This window comes from Anopheles ziemanni, chromosome 2 (assembly GCF_943734765.1).
Source record: "Anopheles ziemanni chromosome 2, idAnoZiCoDA_A2_x.2, whole genome shotgun sequence".
NCBI classification, from domain to species: Eukaryota; Metazoa; Arthropoda; class Insecta; order Diptera; family Culicidae; genus Anopheles; species Anopheles ziemanni.
The window spans coordinates 26,607,430-26,626,541 of NC_080705.1; the positions used below are offsets into that span (position 1 = coordinate 26,607,430).

At 45.3% G+C, this 19,112-nt stretch overlaps 1 protein-coding gene across 1 annotated transcript; it reads right to left on the reverse strand.

The window, feature by feature from the left end:
• Positions 1–17: 17 nt before the first annotated feature.
• Positions 18–18,317, reverse strand: LOC131293299 (uncharacterized). The gene is made up of 21 exons (XM_058321379.1): positions 18,215–18,317; positions 13,149–13,205; positions 12,901–13,055; positions 12,521–12,832; positions 12,277–12,441; positions 11,897–12,096; positions 11,695–11,815; positions 8,971–10,101; positions 7,495–7,788; positions 6,960–7,109; positions 6,313–6,466; positions 5,616–5,773; positions 5,157–5,280; positions 2,722–4,107; positions 1,533–1,598; positions 1,126–1,457; positions 849–1,053; positions 610–761; positions 428–539; positions 260–357; positions 18–194 (listed from the first exon to the last, which is right to left on the reverse strand). Exons 1-21 carry the CDS (start codon positions 18,315–18,317, stop codon positions 18–20), a joined length of 5,652 nt encoding a protein of 1,883 aa, XP_058177362.1.
• Positions 18,318–19,112: the final 795 nt, after the last annotated feature.

Consider the following 19,112-nt stretch of genomic DNA (forward strand, 5'->3'; position numbering starts at 1 on the left):
GAATGTTACTCGTCGCGTTACTCCTTTTCCTCTTCCTGTAAACGTAGAATATCCGCTTTGTTCATAAAATAGTAGGTCGGCTGGCGTCCTTTCAAATCCTTAAGTACTCGTTTGGCGCCATTCTTTATCAGTATGCGGCTGAGGGCTTCCACGTTGCTTACACCCATGGCGTAATGCAGCGGAGTGCGATCCAACTGTTTAGAAAATATACTTTCCGTTCTGAAAAATGGTCTTAAAATGTCTACTTCATCGAACTCACGTTATCTCCAATTCTGAGGGCCGCCTTAAAGTTGGATGCCAAAAAGTCTACAATGTCCTCGTTTTCCATGAGTATTGCTATATGCAGTGAGCAGCGTCCTGAAAATACATAGTTGGTGTATGGACGTGAAGAAAGGCTTACATAAACTGGTCCAATTTACTCATTTACCGTAGTAGTTCTTCGCACGCACAAGTTTAGCCCCATCCGGTAGTTTTGTCAGATTAACAACCGCCTCAAACTGCTTTTGCCGGATTGCAGTGAGGAGATTTTCTCGATTCTCCTGCAATGTGATGTACGTATGATTTACAATTATAATGAAATTATCCTTTATTATGGCGTTACACATGTACCTCAAAAGCACGCACGCCCTCCAAAAACCGTACTATGTCCTGAAAGCCTCTATCACTAGCCACTTGTAATATAGGAACACCGTCCGGTGCAACGACATCAACGATATGGTCGTATCCTTCCAGGAGCATTCCATTTAAAGCCTCGAGATCACCTACCGGGGATAAAAGAACAATTATTTTATTAAAAAATAAGTAAAATGGCCATGACCATCGATCAAAATTATAATCAGTAGCAGTACCTCTAGCGACCAGCCCGATCACATAGCGATCGATTTCTTTTGCATTGTCCGGTTGGGTTGCTTGCAGGGCAACATCCCGCGCCGTACGGTATAACTCATCCCTGTAGGTGATGTTCGTTCCGGACTCTTCGATAAGCTGTATCAAGGCGTTTCTGCCGTGGGATCGAGCACACGCGAAATGAAGCATGCTCTGTCCATGCTCATCCTACGTGAGATGAAATCGTGGTAAATTCAACTCACGTCCTCAAGTACCGCCTTCCGGAGAATGCCTACATACCCGATCATCGGACGGTGCTGGCACGATGTCCGATTCTTCGGGTGACGGTTGGTTCTCATCCCTAACGGTCGGTTCCATCGGGGGCGGCGGATGAGATAGCGAGCCGCCGTCCGGCAACACCTGCTTACTCGAGCTTTCCAGATCCTGTTCGGCCGACTGGTTGACGCTGCCTTCTATTAAATTGTTGTTTGTATCGTTATCCGCCTCCTTGCGACCCGTACCTGATTTCTGGTTGGCAAAGTTAAACAAATAGTTCGCCAAGTAGGTGACGGGGTCCGGGGGACGTTTGTTGGCAATCTCGGTTAGTCCTTTAATTAGCGGATCGCCAAGCGCTAAACGGTGATACGAGAAATAAACGTTGGTCATAGTAATTAAACTTCAGATTTTCTTTTTAAGACATATCTTACAAGTAGCCAAATATCGTCCCTCTTCTGTGCGGAATAATGGTATCTCCATCTGTTGTTCACCGAGTTCTGGAAGGGACAAAATGGCAGGAAATATAAATGAGTGTTCAATAGAAATACAATATTACTACAAAAACCAAAAGACATTCACACGCAGCAAATTATTGTACTAATTAAATCGAAACATTGGGTGCGAAATGAAATGTGTCTACGGTGTTACGCAATTTAGGAGAAACGCAAAGTACATGGTAAGATACGATCATGCATTTATGAAACCATTTTCATCTGCGAGGATTGTCTTGTGTCATCCTTGCGCAAGCCTATTGTTTCGAACAGAGGCAGCAGTTGATACAACACGCGCATACGGGAGGGTCGGATACAGTAAATGGTTGATGTAGCATTAATTACAATCGGTAAATATCAATGGAGAGTAAAATGAGACAGATAGGGAGATAGAAGGAAGGAAAGAGAAGAAGAGCACAAATGTTTAAGTAAATTTTAAATGATTTGAAATTGCTTGCTTCCATGTTCCACACCGGCACATGTGTTGGTTAAATTACGTAATGAACTTGTAGATTCTTACGAGTATGACTTCGAAAATTAGTAAAAAGCACCACCAACCACCGAACGAAACAACGACATGAGCACACCACATAGGGAGCATGAGTGGTTTGCCGTCTCCCCAAGAAAGCATAGTCTTGTATGTACATAAACGGGTAAAACAAACCATGTTAGAAAAACGATAATGGTGCTACTAACCCGGTTGTGATTTACGTTCGCTCCACTGTAAGCTCTTTCCTTGCGTCATCTCCCGATCTTGGACTCTTTTTAAGGTTCTCCGTTTAACTTTTGGTACTACGAAATGAACGATGGGCTTGTATCATATGGGTAGTTCTTTCCGCTCTGCTTAGTTGGAGCGGTGTAAAGTAGTCAGTACTCCACTTTCGTATACAAATCTACCACAAAATCTGGGGGGTTCTTGTTCTACAATCAATAGCAGCACCCTATGAGGCGTGTAATCTGCAACATCTAACTCGAAACGCCATCGCCGTGTGGATAGCACTTTAATGGAGAGCTAAGATGAGGGAGATGGAGAGGGGGGGGGGGGGGGGGGGGGTTTAATGGAAGTCCAACGATCCGGTTCAGTTCGGTGGCACGGACCCATCCGTCACTAGGCTATGCTTCTTCTTACGAAATATACGCAACAGCGTGGCGGCAATGTGTAGGGAATTGGACATGGACAGTTCCTTCTCGAGGGCAACGATGTTCGTGATGGCACTGCTAAAGTCTTGGAAAAGTTGCCACTCGGTCTGGGCCATACTGCGCATGTTGCACATCCGCACCGTCGGCAGATCGTCGGCCGTGAAGAGGTGAAGCCCGCGGACGACGCACAGATGGCGTAGGTTCTCGCGCTCCTTACGCAGATGGATCAGGGCGAGCGTGAGGGTAAACTTAAGGCCCGTGCCGAGAAACGAGGGCCTCGAGAGCAGATTGCCCAGGAAGTAGCTGTGCTTGAAGGGGATCCGTTCCTCGAGGTAGTTCATGGCACGCCCAACCTTCGAGTAGGCCGTACCGATGGAAGCTGGATCCTTGCTCGGCGTGCAGCAGAGCAACCGGAGATGGTCCTGTGCGTTGACCCACACGGCCAGGTTTCCCTCGAGGCTGACGTATACTCCACGCCCGTACGGCCAGTAGCGTCCGTTGATGGCGATCGATTCTGCCGTCTGGTAGGGATCGGTATGATCAAGCAGAGGAATCAGCAACCCATTCGCCGCCAGTACGGTTCGGATCTCCGATGGATTCTCCAGAATTTCGTTCATGCTGTAATACGTCCCGAGCTCGGTCTCTCCTACGGCTCGCACGAAGTCCATCGATAGCACTTTGGCTGTGATGAGTCGTTCAACCTGCTCCAGCTGGGCAATGCCGAGGTTGAGTGGAAATTCGTACGCGTCCAGGTTCCGGGCGCACTCCACGATACAGCCCGTGATGTACTTGCCCGAGGTGTCCAGATTGAGCTGCACACTATCGGGGTTCTCGCGTAATGTGTTCCCATTGTTGGTACTCGAGGCCGGTGGTGAGCTCTGACCTGTTCCAGCTCCGTGCGGCTCCAGGTCATTGACGATATACCGCGGGAAGTATTGCATCGGTGGATGGGGCATAAGCGGTTGCGTCAGCTCCATACAGTGTACGTCCTTGATTAGTGGCACGAGAAACTCTTGGAACACGACAAACACATCGTAGTCCGGCATGACGATGCCCACGTTCAGATCTTCATCCAGCCGCTTCTCCTTGGTGGCCTTTTTCATCGCGGGCCAGATGACATCGAACAGATTGTGATCGAGCCGGGTCTGACGCTTCTTGATCTTGTCGAAGACGCTACGTTTGAGGAAGCGCGCCAAGTAGGATGTGATCAGGATCCGCAGCGAGCACGCACTGCCCGGTACGCTGTTCGTTGGCAGTCCGACCGAGCGGACTAGGTCATCGATCGGTTCGTGGATAATTTTGTAACACCGCTCGAGCGTTGTCAGCGTGTCGACGTCGTCCAGTGGACGACGAGCACTGTGCAGATCGTCGGGCACTGTTCCAAAGGTGAGGATCGGATGGCGATTGAATTGGATTTCTAATTGAGTAATGTGTTTGTTTCGCTTCGTTCTACAACTAAAAAATTCAGTGGAGCACTGTCGCTAGGAACAGGTGCATACCGTATAATTAAACTAAAACGTGACATCCCAAATGCTTGAAAAATGGTTTCAAAGAAAGGGATGACTGAGACTACATTTTTAAAAAGGTTTATGTCTAGTAAAACGTAAGAATACTCAAGGAAAATGTTTAAAACAATCTAGTTTTGGTATAAAACGTTTTGTTGTGAGAAACCGAAATGGTATAATAATTTAAAAAGCAAACTCATCATTCCAAAACCACGTTCGTGATATAATACTTAACATGGGCTCCGTGCATTGTGTTCACATTTTCAATTATTAATTTCCGCTTCAAAAAAGTGAATCACATAGGGTTGAGCAGTACGCAATAATCTGTATCCTGTGATCGATTTAACAAAACTTTCGAATTTACGTACGAATTTAGATATTATACCAACACATTTATAGAATCATTGTTGTATCAACTTTACAATGTTGCCGACATTGACTTTAGCTCGTCTATTCACAATTTCCTATTCCTAAATATATTTGAAGCACAACTTTGGGGATTCTATTTCAGTCTTTTTCTTCTTCTTTGCCAGCGTAACGATCGTCTTCGACCATGGCTATCCCATTAATGGGCTTATTAGAATTGTTCCCTTTGCGTGCGACTTATTTTAAATTTGACGAATAGAAACTATGAGGTATTTATCACTTTAATTAGTGGATCCTCACAAATATAGCACAACAGTAAGAACTTCTGTATAATTAACATGTGTGCTTAAAACCATGACATATTGTTCTCCTTTCCCAACTATTAAATTAAGCACACATTTTATATTCTTTTTTATAACATTTTTGGTTCAATTCAGCTAGAGAAGGAGAACAACTTTCTTAATTTTAGACAAAAATCTAGGAACAAATGACAGTGTTATATCGATTCGATGCGAACTTCAAACTTGACAAAAACTACACTTTACGAACGTACCTTGATCGTTCAGCATCTCATCTGCGAGCTCCTCCTTGGCGCCATAGTCCCGCAACAGTTGCCGATGGGAAAGGATGCCCTGCGACTGCACGTGACCCAGATAGTACTCGGCCGAGTGGTTGAGCTGTTGAAAACGGAATGAAAGAGAAGCTGAGTCAAAGCGGTGCACAGTTTCCCGCAGTGCGATCGATTGCCGATTGGAGTGCAATCGATCGGCTGTTTTACGGCACAGGATTCGGTTTCATATTTAATGCCTTCAATTTCAACACAATGCACGTCCTTGTTCTACGTGGTTCGTGAGTAACAATTATGGATGAAAGAGGAAGCTTGACTTTCAAGGACCAACGCGGTTGACATCGGACGGGAATTGGCGTACGTGGAATGGGAACATTTTTCAACAGCACGTGGCGTTGATCAATGATTCAGGCGCCCGGAAAACGGCTGCCGCATCTTACTTACGTTGTCTTCGACCTTCGCGTTGGCCCCGAGGTGTGTGAGCAGGTTGTAGAAGTGCCCGTTATCCTTTAGCGTCGCTGCATAGTGCAGCGGTGTCCGGCCATCGTCATCCGTTGCGCCGAGGGTTTCCGGGAACCGGCCTGCGAGGTAGCGAACAATGCCTGTGGGGAAGGAAGAAGGGAGAGAGAGAATGGGTTCAGAAATTTTCTTAAGCACGACCGTTTAACCACACCGTCAGCGTCGGCCGGAATGGATGTAACGTCCCTGTTGGCCATCCTTGCCACCCGAGCAGAGTGTCACAAATGAGGAGCACTTTCTTGAGTCGCGTTGTCCCGACCCCGGGGTGGAAATGGATGGCATCAAAATTATGACACCGACTACTAACGACAGGCTGTCGTGCGGGACGTCCTTCAGTCTCTTCGTTAGGTATGCATCGCGTGAAAACGGCCACGCTACGTTTGTTAGCATCTCAAAGGCCCGGGAAAACGGACCGGTTGAAAGGCTCGGAAGCAATCGATAAACAATCGAACGGGGCTCATCAAGACCCTGTCCACGCGATACGGATCGACAAGTGTAGGGAAGCAGCGTAGCATGGGGACGGTGTCCCAGTCGTGCCGTTAAACGGCGATTTCATGCCACAAGGGTTGGATATAGTAGTACAATCCAGCCGAGCGAAGCTTCATTAGCCTATCTGACGTACCTGCATGTCCAAAGATGGTGGCCACGTGCAGGGGCGTTGCACCGTGCGGCGATATTTCGTCCTTTGCCGTGGCAAATTTACGCCTGTCCAGCGCCGACTGCAGGTCACGCAGGCTACCCTCGCGTGCCGCCAGATGCACGCGCCGTATTTTCCCCTAAAAAACAAAGGAACATCAACCGGAAGGGAGTAAATATTTTGGGTTTCATGTGTGATGACCGCACAAAGCAACAGATTCTAATGTCAAGCTAATGATGAGCAGCAAATTAAATCTCCATTAGGGCGATGATAAATCAAATCTCAGAGAGCCCTGTGTCCGTGCTGTGCTGGTCATATTATTTGATAAGTAAAAGAAACTACTTAAGAGGAAAACATGAATTCGGTGTGTCGTTTGATAGATAACAAAAATGAGTTGAATTCAGAAAGACAACTATTCATAAACACGTTTTGCCCTGAAACATAGATGTGATGCGGTTAGATGTCATGAAAGGATAAAATGAAACGAAGTTTTCATAATGCTGCCACCATAGCCACCAATAATTGCCGGTAATTTGTTTTTGGTTTATGAAAAAAGCTAACACGAATATGGCGTCATCAAATATAACAAATAATAACAATTCAATTCTGTGTTGGCATCAAAAAGTGCTTACCATGTATGCAGGCACGTTATCTAGAAAAGCTTGAATTTCCGTCTGCTCGGACGTCTTTCCAACCAGCTGTTTGCCTTCACCGTTCAGTACGATCGCGGCCAACTGTTCCAGATCGGCTGCATCAATTGCATCCTGCACCGTCTGTTGCATCTAACGAGTGACGTAAAAAAAATTTAAAAAAAACCACATGCTTTGTAAAATAGAGTTGTTGTAATGGTAATACTACGATAACAACAACGTCACACACAGAACGACTACGACGGAACGAAAAGGATACGCAGGAACCGATTTTAAAGGTGGCATTCGAAAGCCGACTAACAGTAACATAAATTGCACAAAGCTTTAGGCCATCGCCGGGTGAGGTGTGTAAAGGTACAACATAAAAAACATACAACGTGGTCGTGAGGTTTGTGGTAAAATTTTGTTTTCGTAAGGCTAGTCCCCGAGAAGGTGCGCTGTCTAAAAATGGATGCAAATGTACTACTGGACAATAATCGTTTCGGACACGAACGGACAACAAGTATAAAATTATTACATTCGGTTGTTCTGCAAGATTAATCTGTTGTTGGTTCTGCGACTGAAGCTGGCCGTGGTCCGGTTCACCTTCTACCGTTCCCTCGATTTCCAGCACCTGGTTGGTGGGTTCCTCTTGCGTGGACACTTTTTCTTGTGCTGTCCGATCTAGTGCCGTACCATTGTCGGAAGCATTATCTGGTTGAATCTGCTTCTCTTCCTTTACTCCGCGAGATACAATTTCCGGTCGGTCATCCACGCCCGTTTCATTCATCTCCCGAGCAGCCCCGTCGGTGTCGATTCGTGGCGATGACTTCTGTGAGGAGTTTGTAGAAGACCCCATAATCGTAACAAAAACAATTACAACCATGTCCATACAAATGGTCTACTAGTAGATAAGGTCGCAGAAGTGTGATTTAAGTCAACCGCATAATCTTTAAAAATGTCCAACACCGGGATGGAATGTGGCAAAAGTGAACAATAATGCTAACGGGGGGAGGAAAAGCAACGACAACGGTCGAGCAAACGACAACGGACCAATACAGTGTACAGCAAAACGAAACAAAGGCTTCAAAGATGAACTGAACAGAAATGAACAACACAAGTACATGAAATGCTTCATACTATATTTGACGAAAAAACCAACATCGACAACAAACACGAATACAAATATTTAAAGGATGCAATACAAAGAGCCATTCTTCTTCTACATCCCAACCTTCATATCACATTCGCGTCCGTTTAGCTTTACCAAATTGAGTTCACTGTTTGTTGCGTTTGTTTAATGTCTGGTTACGACTTACTAACATTAAATAAGTATCTTTACTTCATGTGTGGCTTGATTGCATGCGAACATTTTTAACTTTTTACTACTTCTTTCAACTTTGCAGACGATGACAGGGACACACAATAGGTTTACTAAAGTCTACTGATAAGGAACGAGGACGTACAGCGTGTGTTATGTGTGATTGTGTATTTGGCTGCTGCCTACGACCTACAGAAAAGCGCCTGACTGTGAGTTCAATACAGATGCTCAACGCTCCTTTATGGGGAGCACCAAGACAGAGAATTGTCCTGCCGGCATAGAACTTATAGCCAAAAGAATAAATAGCTAAGCCTTGGTGGGTGCTGTGGCGCAAGTTACGTGAGTGTGTCAATGCCGTTTCTTTGAAGTCTTTACTCAGCTCAAACAAAATGGCGAGAAAACCGTGATACAGCGCCTACTAGTATGACTATAATTAAAGCTGTTTTGGGATGAAGTGATTCAATCGTCATACATATTTAGTTCGTCGACATCGACTGCCAGGAGTGTATAACATAGACGTCCAATATTTTAAATTTTTGTTTGGGAACAATTTCCCTCGTTTCGTTTGTTTCCAAATCCGAACCCTCGCAAATGTACGAGCTTGTGCTTCTTCCGCCAGTCAAATACAAATGTCAACTCCTTCCTTAATGCAACAGATCGTCTTCAAAGTTAAAGGACACAAATCGTCTATACCTCGTCGGGCGTTCGATAACTGACAATCTGAACGTCGGCATTGTTCGAGTCATCGTTCAGATCGGAGTCATCATCCGGATCGGCTTTATCGGGACCTGCGGCAGAGTGGCCAGACTTCCGAGAGCTGATCGATGTCCGCCAGTTTGTGGTGGTCGAATTGATCGATTTTCCAGACACACGTCCGGTCGTCGTCGTAGAGGATACTGCACGGGAAATGGAATCCACGTTCGAATCGGCACGGCTTCGGGGACGAGAGGCAGGAGTGGTCGGATCTTTAACGGAGCTCGAGATGCTAGTTCGCCGACCGGAAGTGCCTCCAGTACTTCGGCTGGCACTCTTAACGGAACCGGATTCGTTCCGTACATTCGGTACTTCCAGTGTATCCAAAGGGTTGCTGTTCATTTCAGTCCCAGCGTCGTCCTGGTCGTCGTGCTGGGTGCCATTCTGATTGTCGTTAGCTGAAGCTTGTCTGCTGGTTCGATCCACTGTACCTACTCCATCCTGCTCGACTGCTGTACCGTTCGATTTAACACTTTTTCCAGTCGTTGCTCGAGATGGTGGCCCCGTTCTGATGGACTCTCTACCAGATATGGTCGATGAAGGTCGCGTGTGTTGTCCCTCGCTGCCTGTGGCAGGTTCTTCCACCTCGACATCTTTCCCCAGACTATCCTGATCGATTTCGTCGTCTTTCCGTTCGTCGATCGCTTGCTCCAGACTGTCTTTCGAGACCTCTGCATCCTCGGCCACCGCAGGGGATGGACTTTTATCGGTGGGTTCCACTTCCGCCTCGGAGACGGGCGTGTACCGATCGTCTCCAGTGCTCTTTGCACTTCCAAGGGATGACGGTTTTGTTGACACTGGTCTACTGGCATCCTCCTTCCTTTCTGGAGTTCCTTGAACCTCGCCTGTATCGAGTCTATTAGTTTCAGTTTCCTCCTCTCCTTCCGCCGAATCTTTTCCAATCTCCCCTTCAGCGGGTTGGCGCTCTTCCACCACCGCCGAAGAGGTCTCCTCCTTAGCTACGGGTTCGTCAGCCGTTTTTGGCTCGCCCTCCTGATCCTCGCCATTAGCATGTTCCTGTTCTACCGGTAAATCCTTATCCGGCTCGTCTTGCTCCACCACCGTCTCATCCTGTGGAGTAGACAAATTGACACACTGTTTGTTCCTAGACATTCGGACACTTAGACCAATATTTACATGTTTTGAAACATACTACGACCCACACAAAAAAATACACACTACACGAGAGGTGGAAGGATTGTGTAAGAAGTTCTATAGAAAATGGTGCAGAGAGAGGGAGAGATAAAAGGACAGAGAATAAGAAATAGAGTTCCAAACGGAATGTAAAGTACGCGTACCAGTACTGTTTTGGTTTTAGCTCGCTCCGTCACATCTGGCAGTAGTACCTACAACGTAGTAATTCCAAACAAACGCTAAATATCTAACATTTCTAACGAAATCAAGCGTCAACTAAGTGTCAGTCGCGAGCTGGCGCATTGTGTATTAATTCCTAATGTGTGTACGGTCCTGTCGTTTGTGGGATTTGTTTGCCAGCAAAGTTGCTGCCCACAACCAAGCCCTCAGGTTACTCCAATTTGGAGCCTCCGCGTGTGTCACGTGTTCGCTGCCTATAATCCGTCGATCCGCGGATTACGGTTGCGACGGAGAACGGTTAAGGGATCTCTTGTTTACATCGATTACAACGTTTGATAGAGCATGCGTTGACCAATGCTGTCTGTGCCGGGGAAAGTGCCGGGGGTCGGGGGTCGATTTGCGTGCGAACAACAGGCAACGTCCTGCAAATGGATTTCGGTTGGCATGCTGTGCAACGACGGCTTGAACAAAGCTGGTAAACATTAACGAGCGAGAAATGTCGTCGGTGGCGCCGAAGTACGAATGTGTGTCTTTTGAAAATGCATAATTGAAGGGTTTCATTGAAAATTTTTCACTCGAGTTCCGGTGCGCAGCCGGGGTTTTCCCGGGAGTGGGATCGATTTTTCTGGGCGGAAAGGTCAAATGAATATTTTCACAATATTCTTATTTACTAAGTTAACATAAGTAGAACAATTCGGAAGTAATCCAAGACACAAATCATATTAAAATGGATTTGTTATTATTAACGTATAACGTATTTTCCAAAACATGCCAAAAATGATGAAAATTGAATCAAGATTTGAATGTTGTAGAATCAAGCAGTAGCACCACCTCGACGGCGTGGGGTCGAATCCCAACCAAGACCGGAATCTTCCTCTGTACGAGAGGACCGACTACGTAAACAAAGGGGAAAAGTCTTGTAAGCCCTTAATGGGGGCAGGCATGACCGTTACGCCAGGACGTTACGCCAAGAAGAAGAAGAATCAAACATGTTTTTGAAACTATATTTTAGAAATAACAGTTTTCCCTCGAAGAAAAAGAACTATCAAACGAAAACTGAATAGAACTAACAAACGAACAAAGCAATCGGATTGTAATAAATCGTTGAAAAACAATGAAACGAAACAAACTGGAAATGCCGCTTGTTCAAAATAACTTGAACTAAATATAATTCGTAGTCTGTTCAATTTGATAATAACGATCAATCTGTTTTGACCTTCACTTCATGAAAGAACACAATTCGAAGAAACAGGGTTGGGACTATAGAAGGAAAAACAGGAGAAGATGTTCTCACAAACCAATCGATCCACAAAAAGGATAAAAATTAATTTTCGTCAGTAATCCTTTTACCTGTTCAACTGTCGTTTCATTTTGCTCGGACTTGTTCTCTTGTTCGGTGTCTTGGTTTCCCGACGCTTCCTTGGATTCAGCATCCATTCCATCGTTGTCCTTGGCCTCTTCCTCTTTAACACTGTGTGGAGAATAAATATGAATAAAATGTTGAAGTTGGAAATTTTTCTGATTATTGTTATTTCCCTCAAAGGTTACTTACTCAGTGCCGTTCGATTGCTCCACAGGCTGCTGTTCGGCGGTAGGAGCCCCTAGTTCGGTCAGCACGCCGTTGGTAAGATTGTGCACCGACTTTGACTTGACCACATCACCGCCCGCGGTAGCCCCTACCCCCGTTGGCGTGTCGGCCGCGTCCAGCAGATTATTCTGCGAAAGAAACGGTTTCATTCGCGTCTGTGAACCCTGCGGGCGTCAAGATCAAGAAATCGAAGGAAAAGAAAAGAAAAAGAAAACGAAGAAAGAAACACGCCCGATCCGCCCGATCGAATGCCGGTCGTGTGCCGGAGGATCGGTCGGGTGTGTTTTTTTCCCATCCGTTTGGTTGTGGTAAGAAATCGGTACGGTACGCAAAAGCCTCAACACACCGTTGGCTACCTCATCGGAATCGTCCTCCAGCGTGAACATTGCCCAGTCGAAGTAGGCCGGAAACCCCTGCTGCGATATTCGTGGCGCCTCCGGGATGACGGACAGCAGCGATCGGTCGATGTCGGTCGGTTTGTTTTTGTAGTACTCCGCCACCTTGTGGCGCTGTTGCATGTGAATACGGAAGCAGAAACAACTTAATGCCAGTTCCAACCCACACAGAAGACGCCATCTCAACACTCACATTGTCCTGGGCCGTCTCGTCGGCTCCGGCCTGTACTAGTAGATTGAAACTGCGTGCGTTGTTCTTCGCACTTGCCGCCCAATGAAGCGGCGTCTTGCCTGTATGATCCTCATCCGACGAAAGGCTGGGCCATGCCGAGAGGATATATTCGACGATGTGGGTGTGCGCTAGTCCGGCCGCCTTATGCAACGGCGTCAGCCCGTTCGCATCCTTGCTGGTGAGAATGACCCTCGGCGCCGGTGGCGCAGTCTTCTCCTTCAACGTGTCCAGATCGTTGTCCACCACGGCCTGGTGAATTTCTTTTATGACCCCCTGCGGAAGGAAGGGAACTACCATGGCGGACACCCAAACGAGACAAACTACCCGGACCCTTCACTCACCATGACGTGAGGAACACACTCGAGGAACCGCTTCATCCGCGGATGGTGTGATGTTTCCGTCCGAAGTCGCATGCCCTGGCCAGCCCAGAGCACCTTGGCCAACTTGGACATCTGTTTGTGGTGTAGCCATATTCGTATATTCGAGGGTTTGATCACTGAAGATCGAATGGAAATCGAATGGAAATGCAGGTTGAAACGTGGAAGTTAGTCAATAGTTCCAAGTGTCTTTTAATGGTTCGTTTCATTACCGTCTCTACTCCGGATGTCGTTATCCTTTGATGCTAGATGGTTGTTCATTTGGAGCACTGGCGTGGACAAGTGAGCAGCATGTGAACACAATTACACGTTTATTGATGAGACAAACAGTAGGACTTTTACAAATTGTTCATGGTAAAATGTTAGATATATGCAGACTACTGATCCAAAAGTTCCTGTGTGTCTAATATAAAATAAATACTATAATATCACGCGATTAAAAGTATTCCCTCAATAGAATGAAGTCCTAGAGAACATCTTGGATACTAAATCCAATGTTCAACAACTTATCCATAAATTTAGAATAAGTCTAGGATTAGCAGGATATTGTTAGTCCTAAATAATGTTCTTTCTATTAGCTAAAGCAATATTTAAGCTTATAATGCTTTTATTTTCAGATCCACATGAAATTAACTAACTCAAAATATATTCTTGCAACATTTAATGCAAGCAGCTGAAACCTTAAGAATCCATTCTATATTTCCAGAATAACTGTTTTTAATCAACTTGTTTAGTGCTATCTAAAAATAGTCCACGGTAAAACTTACACTTTATAGTCTTTGTATAACTTTTAGCAAAAACGAATTCAAGGAAACCAATGTTCTTTTTTGTCTCACACCACTTTTATTAAACCACGATACTCATGTTCACTTCAACTTTTGGGACAAATTACCGATACACAACCGGTATCAATAATTCACCAATTAACATGTTCCTCCACAAAACGCTCGAAGAAATTTTCCGATTCGTTCACTTCCAACGTCACCAAATGAATAAATGTGGACAGCCTTTGTCAGCTTGGCGCATCCTACGGGTTGGTTTCGGTTCGGTTCCGGTACTTCAACTGAAAGTGTTTCATCACCTAAAACCCAACCAAAGGGGCGTTACGCTAGACAGTTGCCCTCAAGCATGAGGCAATAAATGGGTCATGTGAACCGAAACCATATGACACACGAGTCGCTAGACTCGCTCGACGTAGGCTGTTGTTCTTTTTCTCTTCGCACCCACAAGGGCGATCGTTGTTGTTTTTTTTTCGTAATGATGGTCCCTGGGACCTTACTCAAGTAGGTTGAAAGTAAAACTTGTTTCCGGAACGCAACGGCATCGATGGAAGTAATCAATAGGGAAAACTTCAGCTGTCCTCCGATTGCAACACGGTGCGGTTGGGACCACGCGTTGATCAAGAACTTGACGTACCGGGCGCAATATGCTGGAGCTGGAGGTCGGTTCGGTAGCAAGCAAGGAGCAACTTTCAAGTGTACTTTCACTGGCGAGACTCTGGTGTCATGAGCCAACCACAGACGGAACCCGACTGGCGTGTACTTCCTACACCTAACGGTAGAAAAGCGCGTTTAGCAGCCACACTTAGGCTGCGATCCTGAAGAAGGAAAAAAGAGGAATGGAACAACAAAATGGTGTACGGACGCGTCAACCAGCACTACACGGGCAGGTGAGAGGCGTAAGAATCTATTTTCACTCGTTGCCGCTCATTTGCCATCCTCAGCCCTCCCCGCAGGGTGGCACAGTTTGATAGATTGGAAATTGATTTACTCGAAAGATATAATTTATACGTGGTGCCTTCTTTCCCATCCCTCAGGGTAGTGAGGCTCGGTTGCATCAGGATCGGGTAGTGGTACACGTGCCATCGCAGCACCACATAGGCACACCTTATTTGGTGTAAAAGTTACTTTTTTCCCCCTTTTCCTGTTTGTGTCGTTTTTGTTACATTTCCTCTCTCACGCAGAAAATTAGTAGCTCTCACGGCAAACGGTACTTTGCTGCCTTCGTCGATTATGGTTCGATGGTTTGATTTGTCCTCTTGTTACTTCGTTGCTTTACTGTCTAAGAACTTTGTTAGAGTTTGACTTAAGATATTTCATTGTATTTTTCCTATGCTTGATTTGTTTACGGCCATTTTTCTGTTCCCTGGAATATTAATTGATCGTTTAACTACTTTGAGCGAGTTGGATTCAATGGACGTATATTAAGTAAATTGTTTGACCTATGCTTTAGCATTTAACCTGCTCAATAATCAAATGAACAACTTTTTGTTCCGTGTTTTCAAAAGTCCCGATTGTAACAGGGTTTATTTATCAGAGGTACAACCTGACGCCTAAGCTGAAGAAACTCTCTCCTATGAATGTTCCTTATTTAGTTCATATTTATCAAGTTAAAAGAAAACCAAAGGTGGAATTATATAGAAATATTCAAAAAACCCTTATTTTTTATAGCCAAAATGCAATACGAATTTTAGAAAAAAAGTACTGAGTGAAGCAAAGATTTAAAAAGGAATTTTGTGTAAGAAGGCACTATTATTCCAAATATCAAAGACATTAATTATTCCGATTATCAAATTGGTTATAAGCAAAAGCAAGGATCTTCATGATGCATGTTTAATAAAAAAAAAGAAGATCTTATTGTTCTTCTTGACGCAATGACCATCTTGTTCATGCGCCTGGCCGCTAAGCGCTTACTAGACTTTTTTCATTTGTGTCCGGTTTCGGTTCTGAGTCCCGGCGCTGATGGGCCGATTTTCTAATTTTCATACAACAGTGAAGGAAATGTGAAGCTAACAAACACGTCAACGTGCGAGATCCTTAGATCATACGAAATTATCCAATTTAGGAATAATGTAATGCGTAATGTACAACGACTCGGAAAACTTAAATTACACTCATTGGCAATCCATTTGGTATGCAAACATTTGCTTTTAAACATTTTCCTTGTCTTGCCTAAAAGCACTCTGCTCAACTAAATTGACGATGGGGTGGAAATTCAGGTGCACCTTCTGCAAAACGAAACCTTGCCTTCACGCAGAGGCGTTTGAGGCGAAACAAAATTGCACATAACTCAGCCATTTTGCGCAAATCACCTTGCACGATGAAGGAAATGCTCTGCGAAACATGTTCATTTCATATTTCACAACCGATGGGGGCTGCAAAAGGTTAGTTCTACAATGTGGTCTTCACAACTCTTCTCTTGAAGGTACGGAGGGGGAGGGGGGGGGGGGGGAGAGAACGGGGGGGTGTAGAAGCAGTGAGTGAGTAAGTAGAATTACTATCAATTGGAGTGTAAACAGCGTGGCATGGAAAAAGGGAACCCCAAGATAAATCGCTGTTTGCATAGTGCCCAGTGGTGCACGCCATCGGTCAACGAGTCTCGCAGATCGCAGACAATTACTTTGGAAAAACGGACGGGACAACAATGGCGGCCGTGTGGATCCTATCGTTCGTCTTGTGTGTGTACTACAATGTGTCAGGTTGTTGGAAATTGCGTTGTCTGTCCAATGAAACGGATGCCTTTCGACTTCCGTTGAGGACTTTGGAACTCTAAGAGTCCTGTCTCTAACTCGAGCTCGTAGGAAGATTAGTTACTTGATATTACCCCGGAGGTCAATCAACTAGTCCCCAGCAGTGACCAATTTGGTTTGTGAAGGATTCATAAGGAGCTCCAATAGTGCAGTAATTGGCTGTCTTTCCCTGGAGTGACACGAACACATGACATTGTTGAAAGAAATTTACAAACCAAAAAGCACACTAGCCCTTCACAAACTCAAATCACCGTTCGTTGACCTTCGAGTAGGAGCGTATAAGAGAGCATAACCGAACGTGTCCTGCACTCCGCCCCGATCCTCTCACCTCGATCAGGCGAAAGGTGAATCGAAATGATTGACACTAGAGAACCGTTTCGTTTAACGCGATGACGACTTTGGCCGAGTGGCAGTGAAAAGGTCAAATGGTATAGGTTTGGAGTAGGAAGGGTAAAGAAAGGGTAGCGAGCTTAACTAGCCTGTCCTCAAACTGTCTTTCAACTGACACAACCTCACATCGCGCGGGGGCAACGCATCTTCCAAGGACTCGTAATAAACTTAATTGGGCTGTCCTCCCGCTTTAGGGAATGACGTTAAACGACTTAATAGTGGAGCACTGTTAATTTCCAGAAGTGTCATCTTCGCTGCCGTCTTTTGTGAGAAATAGAGCACGCCAATGATGATTCAAAAGACGTCCGAATGGCCCGTTGGAGCACGGGGTAGTTTTCAGCGGTAAAATGACGTGACAATAGATGATTAAAAGGGTCGGCACATGTCCGTGAGTCACTGACGGAGTGGGTAGGGGTTGTAATATACCAATTCCGGCGAAATATATGGGACACACATGCCACGACAGACTTGATTATATAGTCATCAGCCGGTTGGCCCATTACATGAAACTGCGCCGGTTGTATGACGCGAGTTCATAAATCGAAAACCTGTCCATTTTCCGTCCATCTACCGGCTCGGTAGATCACCCGGTTTGGTCATTTATTTCCGCTCTGGCATGGGGTGGTATGACACAGTTTTATCCTATCATTGTATCGTTGTTTATCTCGTTTTTTTTGTCTGTGTGTCAACCTCGAATTAATAGTTCATATGTGGCTCGCACAGGTTCCGGACGGTAAAGTGTTATTTTCGAGGTACATAATTTATTCAGCAACTTCTCTAATGCCTATGACGCCAAAAGTTTGTCGCGGAACAGCGTCGAGACTGCCCGAGGCTTATTAGAAGTTGTATCTAGGTTAGGAAAACATCAATATCGGTCGCCCTACCACAGACGTCTGTCAGATGTTTATCCCGTGTCATGTTTTTAAAGCGATCCTTCAAGCCCTTTTAGAAATTAGTTCAGCTTCTTGGCCTGCGCAAAAGAACATGCTCACATGTCTCTTTATGCCACTGCTGTTACTCAAGTTCACAGACACTTTTTGGGTGGTGCCTATGACCGATGTTCCGTCGAGTCAGGATTACCTTGAAATGGGGCGAAACGAAATAGGCGCCAGACAAAAGCTATCGCAATTAAACAAGGCTTTGGTAACTATGGAAGGTAGGAAACGAACCCTCCGCAACTGGAAATCCCCAAACCCGGGTAATACACCAACACCTACACATGCAAACACGTGGTGCACGTGTTGACAACCATAAATCACCGGGCGCCTCCATCGGCTTCGGACTATCGACAGTCGAAGGACCACTCCCGTCATTGTCAGTAAATAGCTACCGTTCCGTTGCTAAACTGAAAAGCCTTACCTTTCGGGGGCGATGAGTGGAAGTACAGTCCGTGGGCTCGGCGATGATGTTGCCTTTCGCGTGGCAACGTTGTCGGTCCGAGTGGTGGTGGTAGCGGTGCCATCTTTTCCTTTTTTTCGTTTCCTTTTTTTCTTTTGCAGGTTCTCTTCAGTCCCGCAACCGGAATGGAACCACCTTCTAGTGTCTAATGGTGGGGTGGAAGCTTCCGTAATGATGATGCATTGCAGCTTGGTTCTGGAAAGGAACACTCGCACCACGGGGCACCAGGTCTCAGCTCGTCAAGCCTAAGTAAAGCTGACTAATATTTCCGCGTGAACGCCGTTTTGCCCGCTTCTTGATGCGAGTTTTTTTAATCCGATTCCTACGCCACGATAAAGCACAAGAGTCAACAAGAGGGGTGATGAGCCAGTGAGGGCCGAACTGCAAGTTTCCTTTCTAATTACGACGGGCGCATCAACCGGCAATATCCGATTGTGATTGAAGGCGAACCTGTAATGTAAGCGAATCGTTTAACAGTCTCGTTTATTTATTGCAATCGGAAATCAGTTCAAACCGATCGGCTTTCGGGATCGCACTTCATTATTAAATTAAAAATGCAATAAAGTACACGAAGGTTGTAATTTTTAAACCGTTCCTTTCAACACTTGAACTTCTGGAAGAGTTATTTTGAATTAATCTATTTATAAGTTAAGATATCAAATGCTGATATTTTGCTTATAGTACGAACTCAAAACAAAAACATAAATCAGCTCTTCACATTTGTTCAAAAGTCACCCAGCAATAATTTTGACTGTTTGCGGTCATTTTACGTTCGTTAAATGTTCTATAACCCCAATTGGATTTGTTCAATTTAATCAATGGAGGCGCCCGGTATTTCTCGTTAATTTTCCTTCACTCG

What these genes read in the sequence shown, in the direction of transcription:
- LOC131293299 (XM_058321379.1), bottom strand. Translation starts at nt 18,317, where the DNA reads ATGGCACCGCTACCACCACCACTCGGACCGACAACGTTGCCACGCGAA. An exon ending in AGTGTGTTCCTCACGTCATG is followed by an intron (nt 12,833 to 12,900) that starts GTGAGTGAAGGG and finishes TTCCTTCCGCAG; the next exon opens with GGGGTCATAAAAGAAATTCA. An exon ending in GTTATCGAACGCCCGACGAG is followed by an intron (nt 7,789 to 8,970) that starts GTATAGACGATT and finishes AACTCCTCACAG; the next exon opens with AAGTCATCGCCACGAATCGA.